The following is a 14,068-nucleotide window of genomic DNA, read 5'->3' on the forward strand; positions in this document are numbered from 1 at the left end:
CTAGGTGAAGGATAACTCACACTTCCTTAGCAAACATTTTTAACACTGTGTTTATATTCTAAAGCAGGTTGGAAAATCACAAGGCCTCAACATTCTGGCAGAACAATAGAACAAAAGAACAACTGAACAAAGGTTTATTTCAGCCTGTAAAGTTTGCACATTTTATACATTTAGTCTGAGAAACACTCTATCATGGAAAGCAAACCTACAGAAAATTAAGCTATTCTTATCACCATGCTTACTCCAAGATAAAACAGGTTCCGGGGACATTTTCATGATTTAATTTTAGAACATTAAGTCAAGTTGCACTGGATACAGTGCACAAGTACAAAAGGTAGCAAGACATTGCAAAGAGATGCCTTTCTAACGGGAACAACTGATCCAGGAGTGTCACCAGGAAACAGGAAGAAAGAACAGAATGGACACATAACCCTTTCTAGTTTTTGCATGAGCCAACCATGACAGACATTCAGGTTATTGCTGTAGAAGGAGAGATATTAAGTTAGAATTCTACCCCACAGTCTCTCTAAAAGGTTCCATCCTTAAAAGAAAAAATGGGCCAACCTTCTATGCCACAGTAGATGGCAAAATTAGCCAACACAGAGGAAAGGGCACATGGTGTGAGCCTCTGAGAAAAGGCAGTGAAGCTCCACCAAAGACTGGGAGATATAATAACAATCCTCCCTCTTCCTCAGAGGTCTGACTGAGAATTTTCAAGGTCCTGAATTAGACCACCACATTGTTTAAAATTTTTCAGTTCTTCATGTTAGTATCCATGGAAAAAGAGGGAACATAGAGCCACTGGGATACTTACTCAGTCCAGTTGTGTGCTGGTGGAAGCTTAGGTACAGTCAAAAGCAAAAAATTGACGTACACAGTAAATAAAATAAAGACCACAAAACATGTGAATAGTAAGTTAAGGAAAAAATGCTACATTATAAAACAGTGAAGTTCACACAAGGTTCTGTTTTCCCCACAAAAAGCATACAGACATTCAAATAATGACTTTGGTTTTGAATATGCTCAGGACTTGTCATGTGTTTTCCAAAGAAACTAAGTTAGAACTTAAGTGGGACATAACATGTTTAACAGAAGAGATGAGAAACATAAATTAATGAAAACCAGTTGGAAAAGCTTCATTACTAATAACCAATGTTCTTTGAAACTGGGATTCCATATCCACATGTTAGCAAAACACCCCCTTGCTCTGCAGGAGCTCAGAAAGCTTTCTCACTTTATGTGCTAGGCAGTGAAAACATGCATAAGAAAAAATATTCTTTCATAAAAGTTCACCTGTCATCTAATAAAACTGTTTGGGGTGTTTTTTAAATAAACATGGTTCTTAAATGTAGGGTTTAATTGAAAGTGAATAGTAAATTTAGTCATTTCTAATACTAGGAATACACATTCAAAGTCAGACATAAGCTCCATCAAAAGGATCTATTTTCACAAATCAATAATTCGAAATGAATAGAGATGTTTAGCAGAAAAAGCAGAAACTACTCACTTGATGGTTTTGCACCTGCAAATCCTTCACATTCTGACATTCTCCAAACTACAGTTATATGGTTTCAAAAATATGAAAGATGGGCACACTTCAGAACATTCTAAACTTGAGTGCGGAACACATTTCTTAGGAGAACATGAGACTCTTCCAGTAAAGCTTCACCATAAATCCCATCTTTCATATCTTAAAAACAAGGGAGTCCCTGGCTTGCTTTGTTTGTTTGTTTGTATGTTTTTAGTTTAACCTTGTGACCACATCAGAGATTTAGAACAAGTTCTGGAAAAGGGCTACAATATCATACAATAGCCTCTAAAGGTTGTTTCCTACCACTATCTGCAAAATTGATTTGAAATATCAGCTTGTACCAACATCATGGAAATATCTCAGTTGTTGTAACATTACATTCAATATAACTTCTAAAAGATCTCTATCAGCCATATCTATACCAGAGTTTATGTTCACATTAATATAAAGAGAGGGACAGAATGACAGAAAATGGTACAGAATATTTTAAAATTCAAATAAGAGAAACCAATGAAAGGATATGAATTGGTCAGAATTTTAATTGTTGCTTTTCTGACTGGATTAAAAGGACCAAATATACACAAGGCAGGTGTGGCAGTAAACCGGAAAATAGTCCTCTTTTTATTTAGCACCATAAAAGTCTACAAAGAAAAGATTCATAGGATATGAACTATTTAAAGGAATTAAAATTTCCCCAAAAAGTAAATGTTCAGGTTTTCAAATCTGCATCTAGAACTATATCGAACTGCAATTATGAGAAATGCTTTCTTGTTTTCCTACTTGGAGCTGTGACCTGGCCATACACATTAGGAAGGAAAGACAGCAGCTCTATAAAAGTGCATTACTGCCTGAGAGGGAGAAGTAATCACGAGAATGAAGAGCAAGCAATCATATTCACTTGGTCAAAGTAATTTAACTACTTAAGGCAATTAACTAGTAATTACTATTCTAGGACTGTAACAATGGTCACAGTCATACTCAGAAGTATCTTACTCTTGGATGGTTGTATAGGTTACACAACGTTATTTACAAAATACACATCGTGTAGGACTGCCAGAATCCCAGACATCCAAAGGAAAAAATTAAAAATTTGAAGTATCCCCAAATTATCAAGCAACACTGTAAATTCCTTATGAGCTACCTCAAGTTCCACACAGTTCTGTACTTGTGCTACATGTAAAAACGAAATGTCATGAACGAAAAACACAGTTTTTCAACTGTGTTCATTTCTTCAACTGAATCAGCCTCAGTTTCTCTTCATCAACACTATTACTTTGATAAACAAAGCCAATGAGACATAAAATAACAGAAAATTAATTTACAACAATCCAATACATGGATTTGCTACACAGAGTGCTGGAAATATCTCAAATATGCCTCCCCTAATTCGTATAATCTTTGTAATTCAGTGAAAGCTTCTGCAGTTCCAGCATGATCTACTCTTGGACAGGCACTGTTTATACCACAGGCAGTTCAGCCTCACAGGCATCATAGGAATTGCTCTGCAAAACAAAACATCCCTTATCCCACAATATATTTCCTGTAGAAGTGTATCAATTATGTGTATTATGTCCTCATCATTAAATCTGACTGCTGACTGGGACTGAAGATACCTCTTCATGGCATAAGGCAGAGCACACCTTAGCACTCCTGCCCCAAAAGATGTCAGGAATGTTGAAAGACCTGTCTGCACAACAATCAAAACCCAGCATCTCCCAACTAGAGCTTTTACTATCTCTTAAGAGTTCAGTAGACAAAGTTAAATCAAAGAAATGCTTTTGGAAGTTTTAACCTTGTGATCACTGTAGTATGGATCAAAATCCTCCAGGGGTTCCCCAATGAGCTCTGATGGAATGTCCCCATAAAGGGATGGCAGCTTTTTACCGATTTGCAGATCAAACCGGGGAGTAAGTTGTTCTTCAACTCCTTGGTCCTTATTCTTCTCTTTTTCTTTGTCTGGCTGCTTTTTTTTCTCAGCAATTCTTTGCTCAATTGCTGCCAAGGACTCAGGGGTGAAATGTCGAAAGCTGTTTGTTTCTGATGGCCAACACCAGCGATCCATTTTTCCTTCAGAAAGTTTGATTTCCAGTGCTAGAGGCAATTGAAGAAAAAAAGCTATGAACAATTAGAAAATAACAGAAATAATACACAACTTTAAACTACTATCTATTAGATAAATGATTTCTTACTTCTATGAAACCCCACATCAAAAGTGAATAGAATAGAGTAGAACAGAAATTTCAGTTGGAAGGGACCCACAACAACCATCCAGTGCAGCTGTCTGAGCAATTTGGGGCTGACCGTGTTAAAGCTGTTCCTAAGGGCACTGTCCAAGTGCCTCTTGAGCACTGACAGGCTTGGGGCATGGACCACCCCTCTAGGAAACCTGTTCGAGGGTTCAACACCCTCTTGGTAAAGCAATGCTTCCTAATGCCTCACCCAAACCCATCCCCAGTGCAGCTTTGTACCATTCCCGCACATGCTGTCACTGGATACCAGAGAGAAAAGCTCAGCACCTCCCTCTCCACTTCCCCTGCTCAGGAAACTGTAGAGAGTGTCGAGGTCACCCCTTGGCCTCCTCTTCTCCAAACTAGACAAGTCCAAAGCCCTCAGCCCCTCCTCACAGGACATTCCTTCCAGCCCTCTCCCCCAGCCTTTTTGCCCTCCTCTGGGTGCATTCAAGGACCTTCACATCCTTCCTAAATTGTGGGGCCCAGAACTGCACGCAGTGCCCCGTGTGAGGGAGGCCACCCCTGTGTTTGCTCTGTTTGATGCACCCAGGATATAAGGCAAAACCAACTAGAAGCTCATTCATTTAAAAGAAAGAGTAATGTAAAACAAACCCAACAAAGATCAACACCTAATTCTGTGAAACACTCTGCATTTTTCATTGTTGAGGTCCAGCTGTGCTATTTCTGTCTTGTGAACTCACTTATGGACCATTCATGTTAGAGAATCAATACCCTCTTGTAATTACTGCTCTCTTCTTCAGATGCCAATATATTTCTTTAAAAAGAATATGCAAACAATCTTTGCACAACGATTTTATTTGGGTTTATGGGACTTGGGTGGTTTTTCTTTTTCTCCTCTGGGACTTTACAAGTGAGTTCAGATCTGATCAGGAACCACAGCTCAGAGATTAGAATTTGCCATGGTAACAAAATGGAAGCATATAACCAAAGAACTGGTACTTTGCCAAACCACACAGACCCATTTCCAATCGAAAGCTCAAAAGATAAAACTAAAATCAAGATACTCTTTCTTTTTTTTTTAACCTTTAATAATTCTACGACAATCAATTTGATGTTCAGAGCAATTTTAAGGACAATAGAGAGACTGAGCTTTTAGGGAGCTATATTGACTGTAATAAATGAAGCAAAGAAAACTGTTTTAGCAAATGCAAACATTGTTTTAGTATTAAGGATGTGGGAGATGAATTTTTGAAAAAAATGAAGATGAATCTGACAAAAGCAGTGATCAGGAGGAAAAAAACCTTACACATTCCCTTCAGCAACAGCAACCAGAAGTTATAATTGGACAAGCATTCATGGACAACGTGAGAGGATTTCTTCAACAAACCTATATCAGCCACATACTAGTGCTCATATAGAACAACAGATTTTGGTCTTTCAACAACTGCCAAATATTCCACACAGACTGATCAAATTTACTGAACAAATGACATGCAAAGCAATAGAAAGGGGTGAACAAGAAGTCATTAAATGAAGCAGACACTGGGCACTACTAAAGTACAATTTGCTATTAATATTTTTTAAGATAAAAGTGGAGCTTTGGGACAATTTGCTAGAGTAGCAAAGTAATGCCAAAAAATGAATCTATTAATACAAAGTGTTAAGAGACACGATTTACAAGATACTTCCTGGGGTAATGACTTATCACTAGAGATGATAACTAACAGATTCAGAGTTTTGAATTGAAAAACAAAATAAAATTCAAGCATTATACACAACTCCTTGATTTGGTTCCATCTATGCAAATTTCAAAACTCCTTTCAGCTCCCTAAAAGCACAAAGAGTTCCTTTTACATGTGGCAAGGTAACAGCAATCAAACTATTGACCATTAGATCTCCAACAGTCCATAAAAGTGGAATTTAAACTCATAGAACTGCACAGTAAAACACAAGCAAAGTCAGTAAGGGGCATTTTTGAGGACCTTCTCGGGACAGGAAAACTAATAATAACATATACCTGAAAATGTCCTTATTTATGTCTCAATCTAGTTTTAGCATGTATTATAACCACTTCTGAGTCCCACATTATTTCTATCCATTCCCTTCTCAAGAGCCACCCACCGAATATTTCCTGTGAGCACCTGGATCCAAAAAAATAAAGAGTAAACTAACTGCTTAGTTTGGTTTTAGGATGCATTTAGTAGATTCTTCCACAGGGGAATAAAGATGTGTTCATTTCTTCAGCTGGAATAAGAAAAAAATGAGAAAGCAACTCAGAGCAACACCTTAGGAAACAGGTCAGGAATTCTCTCTTTTTTGTGCTGTACAATACCTTGCCAAAAGCTACAGCTATCACCTACTCAGTTTTCATAAAGAGTAAATACTTCAATAATTATCTCAGTAGTTATCCGTCTCAATAGTTATCAGCAGACCTAACAGATTTTAGTCCTTTATACAATCAAACTTAGACATTTTAAAGGACTACTGCTGTTTCTAAAATACATGGTCATTTCTTCCACCTAACACTTTGTCCCCCATTCTCTACTTCCCATTCCTAATCTGAACCCAAGAAAACTTTTTGTTTGGATTATTTGGATAAATATCTACCACTGGGTTGTTTTGGGTTTTTTTTGGAGGGGACTGTTGTTTGGTTTGGTTTGGTTCTAAACAAATGTAATAAACAAAGGTATTCACAATATCAAAATAGTAATATATTATATAATACAATGTGCTATGATATAATCACTCGTTACTTCCAAAATCAAAAATGTGTGCAACAGGCTGGACTGTGCATTACCTAAACATCTTGAAAAAAATCACCCTCCAGCATTTTTGTGAGAAAAGCATTTTGGACTTCAGCGGGTCCTGCCAAGGTGTTTTCTGCTCCCTGCAACTGCAAGGACTCACTTTAACAGTTTAGGGAATAACACTTTTTATTAATACAATTTGGGACAGGTTAATGAGGTTCAAAGGTTGCCAGTGACAATGCAATCTACTGAACCACATAGTAAACAAGTACAAGCTCTGATACAAAGCAATCTGCTAATATGCTATGGGGTAAGCACAAGCAAAAGCCTTAGTTCTAAAAGCAGCATTTAATGCGTGTAGAGTGTAGTTCTCACCCAAGGTGTCCCTCTGGGGGGAGAGAAGATGGACTCAGCCCGTCGACCGATCCCAGCAGTTTCAGTGGAGGTCTTCTCCCACTTTCCCCCTGTCCCGCAACCTACTTTTATACTACTTTGTTTGTGTTTGGGTGGAGTTTGAGTGGCTCTAGTCAGAAATACCTTTGGTTTCTGATTGGTCTACGTAATGGGAGGGGGTGGTGGTGGTGGCTTGGCATCTGAGGAAGGGGTTTGATGTGGCTGTTGGCTTCAGCAGCAGAACATCTTGATTCTCCCTTGTCAGACAGGCACTGTCCGGTCTCAGTTCCACAATGTTCTCCCATTCTGCTGGGATTAGAATGGAGGGGGTCACAGAGTCTCCACTTGGTTCCACACTCCGTTCTGTTCCTCTGAGCAGATGTGCGACATTGTATTGGGGAACATGTCGACCTCAGTCTGTCCAGGGAGTTGCAGCTGCTTTTTACCCTGAAATTCTGAATCCCATCTGGGTTTAACTCTCCCCATCATCCCACAATGATCTCACTGACAGCACTGTACAAATGGGAAAAGTGCTTGGGTGATACTTCTGAAGAACAATCACCTAAGTATTAATCCATGATTTTCTTTCTGCTGAAATGATAGTTACATTTATGAAAAGTAAAGAGGGATTTTTGTTCAATTGGAAATATATGTGTAAAATATAAGAAAGCAAAAGGTTTCCTGTTTCAAAAGTCATTCTAAGGTTTTAATCAGCTGAATTTCAGGCATACATTAAAATGTTGGCACCAAATTTACCAGGTAGTAAAAGATTTTGGTTAAAAATTAGAGTTATATATTACTTTGTTTCATTCCTGAATTCCTATTTTTTATTTTTCCCAGGTTATGGTGAATGTTCATTATACCTTTTACAGACAAAATCTGGAAGTCAAATATATTATCTCTTATATACAAGATCAGAATCCAAAATATGTATAGTAGCACACTATAAACCTCACAACATTTATCGTCAAATCTGAAATTCCTTGTATTTATTTAAACAAATGTATAAAGCCTGCTAGCAACAGGTATTGGACAGACACATTAATGGGAAGACCTGATGGTAAGTATTTCTCTTAATTACATTAACAGAATCCATTACTCTCCATATTTTTTTTCTTTATTGAGTGGGATATAAAACTTTCCTGACAATAAGGGAGTTACTCTGGGTTTTGCTGGAAGAATTCTACTGAAAGAATTATGCTGTCCTTAAAAGCCAGGTTGCCCTAATGCAGCCAACACACAGTGATCAAACACTTTGCTCGATTGGTACCATCAGGAAAGGAAACAACTGAAAGTGGCTTTAAAAGAAATAAAACCCTAAGTGTCCTGTGGGGCAAGTAACAGTAAGACATTTTTTTTGCAGTGTCAGTTATTTTTCCAGAAAGCAAGAGAATGTTCTTGAGATCAGTTCAATTAAGAGAGCAGAATTTTAAAGATCACTAAAGCATCACTATAATGGCACCGTAACTACCATGGTCAGAAACACCCACATCCATAATGTTGTACCAGCTCAAACCACGAAATGGAAAAAAGATCTCTACCTGCACATATTTATTCTGCTGCATCTTCTCCATCCATCTGTCCCTGTGAAAAAAAAGGTTCAGGGAGAAAACACAGACTTCAACAGAGCCCTCTTTGCACACTGCAATATCTACAATCTGAAAAGAGAGAGCACAGCGAATAAGATCTTTATCTGCAGCAGTTTAGGACTTGCTGCTAACACCAAAACATTTAGGCAAGTAACTTTTCTTGTGCTACCATGGAAAATCTACTTTTTCCTATTAGGAAGGCAGTTTCTGAAAGAGTGGGGAGAGGGCAGAAAACTGGCCTCATAGTAACAAATTTGTTTTCCTCCCACTTTCATTCATTATTCTTCAGAATCCTAAGGGAGAAGAAGGTTAACAAAAAGATAATTTTTTGTATATTTAAATGTATCATGTAACTGTGTCATAACTCCAATCTTTTGTTCCTTCTTTAAATTACAGGTCAGATAAATGCAGGCATTAAAGATGTCAAGGCATTTGGCAATTCACACACACTGCATGACCCTCTTATCCTCAAATTCTATCCAGTTGCCTCATCTGCCAGCTTCCCCCTACTGAGGTATAATCCTGGAAACCTGTGTCTCCTGTTCAGTGGGAAAACAGACACTTCACACATTCCTCTCTCTTAAAGGGAAAAGGATTCACAAAGGTTTCTCTTCCTATTTTTCGAATTCATGGGAATAAGACAGCTGTTTCAGTTCCTATCAAATCCAGCATGATTTGAGACATCTGCAATTCACATCATTGAAAAGCTCCTTCTCACTTCATGATGCATTTTTATTACTAAGATATTATGTGTGAAATAGGCTAAAATTACATGTTGGACACAGGATCCCAGGTGGATACAAGAGGGAATGGAACATAAATTTCCAGCAAATAAGTCACTGTCATCAACTGATGCATCTGTAAATCTAATCCCAAAATTTGCATACTGACCTATTCTATAGCCTATGTATTATTTACTAAAGCACAGGAAGTTTGAGTAAGAAAGTATTTTACAGAGAGAAAACACATACATTTATTAAAAGGTCAATGGAAAAATAAAACTCATTTTACTTACAGGCTAAAAACCTCCAGTAACTTTAACCATAACAGTTGAAAGGAAAATTACCCAAGCCTGAGAAAAACATTTCATATTTTCAAGAAATGGATGTTGCAAAACAAAACCATACTTTCCACAACTAGATCATGTCATCCACTGATGAAGAATTTTATTGAATTTCATATTTTTATATATATATATAATATATATATATATATATATATATATGTACAAATGTATCTTGAAGTGAGAAGGAGCTTTTCCATGATGTGAATTTCAGATGTCTCACTTATATCAGGGCTTCTGTGGTCACTGAGCTGTTGAGAGAAAGTGTCAATCAAACTGGAAAAGGAGGTAAATTTTGCTGGTTTTGTGAGGAACTGAAATAGCTGTCTTATTCCCATAAATGGGAAAAATGTGAACCCTTCTCCCTCTAAGACAGTGGAATTTGTGACATGTCTGTTTTCCCATTGAACAGGAGACACAGGTTTCAAGGATTATACCACAGAGTATTTCTCAGTAGGGGGAAGCTGGCAGATGAGGCAACTGGATAGAATTTGAGGATAAGAGGGTCATGCAGTGTGTGTGAACTGCCAAATGCCTTGATATCTTTAATACCTGCATTTATCTGATCCGTAATTTAAAGCAGCTACTAATGTTTAGGGTTAAGGCACCGTTACAAAATATATTTAAATGTGCAAAAATCTGTGGCTTTTTCCGCTCTTGATATCTATATACTCTTAGTCATTAAACTGATGGTGGTTTGCTAATGCTACCAAAAAAATATTTGTCTTGTGCTCCAGCAATAAGGAGGAAAAGAGAAGAGGGTTGTACTTTGCAGTTAATGGAAGAGACAGATCCATGTTGATGCCTAAAACTCAGGGAGAAAAAAAACTCCAAGGCAACTTAATATGGAGGTAATGTAAAAAAAAGGATTTAATGATGTCTCTAAGGCAATGCGGTTACAAGACACGCGCGTCCTCTCTGATCCAGTGTTACAATTTTTATAGTATTGCCTGTCCAATCCCTGATTTTATCCATCCCCCGCCCTTTACTCTGGTCCACCCCCAGCCCACCTCTTGGGAATTAGGTCTTGGGTCATCCTGGGACCCTTTATTTCATCACTTCAGCCTTTCTCGGAGTACAGAGTGCACACAGTCACACAGTTCTTGACTGCATCTTGGGATTTCAGGCTAGGGAACAAATGTTCTTAAACAGTAGAAGGCCTACTTAGGAGAGAGACTAAACATGCTTAAATGGAATTCAAGGTGTAGTTGATATGGGGAGCATGGTATGGGGTAAGAGGGTTGGGGAATGTGTATCTATTGTGCTAAGGGTAAGGGTAAGTGTAAGGGAATAAATGCAACTGCTTCTAAAATCTACATTTTCTACATAACTACTTCTAAAACTTATAAAAATTAGAAAAATCAAAAACCTTAGGGTGACAATATCAAGAACATGGACTAAATTAACAGTAATTTCTAGAATGAAATTAATTTTAGTAATTTCTATAATGATCATTGTCTTTCTGTTGTTAACCTTTTTTTCACTCAATATTCTGAGGAATAATGACTGAAAGTGGGAAGAAAACAATGCTGTTACTATGAGACTGCTTTTCTGCCCCCTCCTCAGCACAAGAAAAAATACCTGTCTAAATGATTTGGTGTTAGCAGAAAGTCCTAAACTGCTGCAGATAAAGATCTTATTCTCTGTGCTCTCTCTTTTCAGATTGTAGATATTAGAGTGTTCAAAGAAGGCTCTGTTGGAGTCTGTCTTTACTCTCTGAGTTCTTTTTTTCACAGGGACAGATGGATGGAGAAGATGCAGCAGAATAAATATGTGCAGGTAGAGATCTTTTTTCCATTTCATGATTTGAGCTGATACGACATAATGAATGTGGGTGCTTCTGACCATGCCAGTTACGGTGCCATTATAGTGATGCTTTAGTGATCTTTAAAATTCTGCTCTCTTAATTGAACTGATCTCAAGAACATTCTCTTGCTTTCTGGAAAAATAACTGACACTGCAACTTCAAATGTCTTACCCTTGCTTGCCCCACAGGACACTTAGGGTTTTATTTCTTTTAAAGCCACTTTCAGTTGTTTCCTTCCCTGATGGTACCAATCGAGCAAAGTGTTTGATCACTGTTTGTGTGTTTACCTGCATTAGGGTAGCCTGGCTTTTAAGGATAGCATAGTTCCTTAAGTAGAATTCTTCCAGCAAAACCCAGAGTAACTCTTATCATCAGAAAAGATTCACATCCTACTCAATAAAGAAGAAAAAAACTTTAGAGAGTAATGGATTCCGTTGATGTAACTAAGAGAAATACTCACCATCAGGTCTTGCCATTAATGTGTTTGTGTAACTGTCCAATATCTGCTGCTAGCAGGCTTTCTACATTTATTTAAATAAATACAAGCAATTTCAGATCTGAGGACAAATGTTGTGGGGTTTATTTTGCTCAAACACGGCTTGCATTTTTAATGGAATATATGGCACAGTGTGATACTAAATGTATTTTGGGCTCCGATCTTTTATATAAGAGATAACATACTTGACTTTCAGATTCTGTCTGTAAAAGGTATAATAAACATACACCATAGCCTGGGAAAAATAAAAAATAGAAATTCAGGAATGAAACACAGTAATATGTAACACTAATTTCTAACCAAAAACTGTTACTACAAGGTAAATTGGGTGCCAATATTTTAATGTATGCCTGAAAGTTCAGCTGATTAAAACCTCAGAGTGATATTTGAAACAGGAAACCTTTTGCTTTCTTATATTTTACACATATAATTCCAATTGAACAAAAATCCCTCTTTGCTTTTCATAAATGTAACTATCATTTCAGCAGAAAGAAAATCATGGATTTATAGTTAGGTGATTATTCTTCAAAGGTATCACCTAAGCACTTTTCCCATTTGTACAGTGCTGTCAGTGAGATCATTGTGGGATGATGGGGAGAGTTAAACCCAGATGGGATTCAGAATTTCAGGGTAAAAAGCAGCTACAACTCCCTGGACAGACTGAGGTCGACATGTTCCCCAATACAATGTTAAACATCTACTCAAAGGAACAGAATGGAGTGTGGAACCAAGTGGAGACTCTGTGACCCCCTCCATTCTAATCCCAGCAGAATGGGAGAACATTGTGGAACTGAGACCGGACAGTGCCTGTCTGACAAGGGAGAATCAAGATGTTCTGCTGCTGAAGCCAACAGCCACATCAAACCCCTTCCTCAGATGCCAAGCCACCACCACCACCCCCTCCCATTACGTAGACCAATCAGAAACCAAAGGTATTTCTGACTAGAGCCACTCAAACTCCACCCAAACACAAACAAAGTAGTATAAAAGTAGGTTGCGGGACAGGGGGAAAGTGGGAGAAGACCTCCACTGAAACTGCTGGGATCGGTCGACGGGCTGAGTCCATCTTCTCTCCCCCAGAGGGACGCCTTGGGTGAGAACTACACTCTACATGCATTAAATGCTGCTTTTAGAACTAAGGCTTTTGCTTGTGCTTACCCCATAGCATATTAGCAGATTGCTTTGTATCAGAGTTTGTACTTGCTTAATATCTGGATCAGTAGATTGCATTGTCACTGACAACCTTTGAACCTCATTAACCTGTCCCAAATTGTATTAATAAAAAGTTTTATTTCCTGACTGGTTAAGGTGAGTCCTTGCAGTTGCAGGGAGCAGAAAACACCTTGGCAGGACCCATTGAGGGGTTTTTGCTCTGTTGAGTCCCCCCTAACAAAGGTGTCGAGGTGCCCTCCGACCTCATGACTCTGTTGGTGAAGGGTCTCATTATGAGACGCTGACAGACTGTCGGACACCAGGGTCTCGACTTTCCTGGCGGCACCGGCAGGCACCTTTCAATGTGACAATTAGAAAATTTCATTTATTATTGTCAGAAACGCAGCCATGCTCTTCCCTCCATCCGTCCCCCAGGCATCCCAATGTAAAAGAAAACTTTCTGCATGGGCGATGGCCAGGGAGCAGGGATGTTCTTGGGAACAGAATGGTGAAGGTGAGAAAACAAAGATTTTCTGTTTCTCTGGAGATAAAAGCCAGACAACATTAGCTTCAGAAAGCAGTGTGAAGGTTTTTTATTTTGAAGGGGATGTTGTAAGCATTTTGATTCTGTGAAATCTCAATTGCCTATTTTCTTAATTTAGATAATATAATATATTTGATCAAAATATTTAGGGATGCACATATACATGTGTGTGTGTATATATATAAAAATATGTACAGACATGTTTTTAAGTCTTAGATGTGGTTTTATTTGAAGTACAGGGAGCAGTTGCATAAGAAAACGTGCCTTTAATGTAGAATCACTATATTGCTGTAAATATGTAGCTCTTCTTATAACATCCATGTGTCAGGAAATCATTTTACTAAACATTGACATATTTTTCATATTAATTACTGACTGCTTTTTGTCTTGTTTTGTTGTCTCAGGTTATGCATGGCATTCCTCAAATCAGCTGTAGTACTAACCTTATACTCATCTTGTACTGTTTAATCTTACTGTTATACTCACCTTGACATAGTGAATTTTCTTTACCTACACAAGTCTGGAATGTCTTTCTCCCAGAAATTCTGGAGGGT

General features: G+C 38.0%; 1 protein-coding gene across 1 annotated transcript in view; it reads right to left on the minus strand.

Moving 5' to 3' along the window:
* Positions 1 to 3,593, minus strand: part of LOC116788218 (sodium channel protein type 5 subunit alpha-like) — a 36,187-nt gene extending 32,594 nt beyond the window's left edge. Inside the window, exons 1-2 of the mRNA XM_032690880.1 lie at positions 3,324 to 3,593; positions 2,040 to 2,172 (exon numbers count right to left, since the gene is read on the minus strand). Coding sequence (XP_032546771.1) covers positions 2,040 to 2,172; positions 3,324 to 3,593 — 403 coding nt within the window. The remainder of the gene's footprint in view (positions 1 to 2,039; positions 2,173 to 3,323) is intronic.
* Between the last annotated feature and the right edge of the window lie 10,475 nt (positions 3,594 to 14,068).

The sequence above is a fragment of the Chiroxiphia lanceolata genome, chromosome 1, assembly GCF_009829145.1.
Source record: "Chiroxiphia lanceolata isolate bChiLan1 chromosome 1, bChiLan1.pri, whole genome shotgun sequence".
Taxonomy (NCBI): domain Eukaryota; kingdom Metazoa; phylum Chordata; class Aves; order Passeriformes; family Pipridae; genus Chiroxiphia; species Chiroxiphia lanceolata.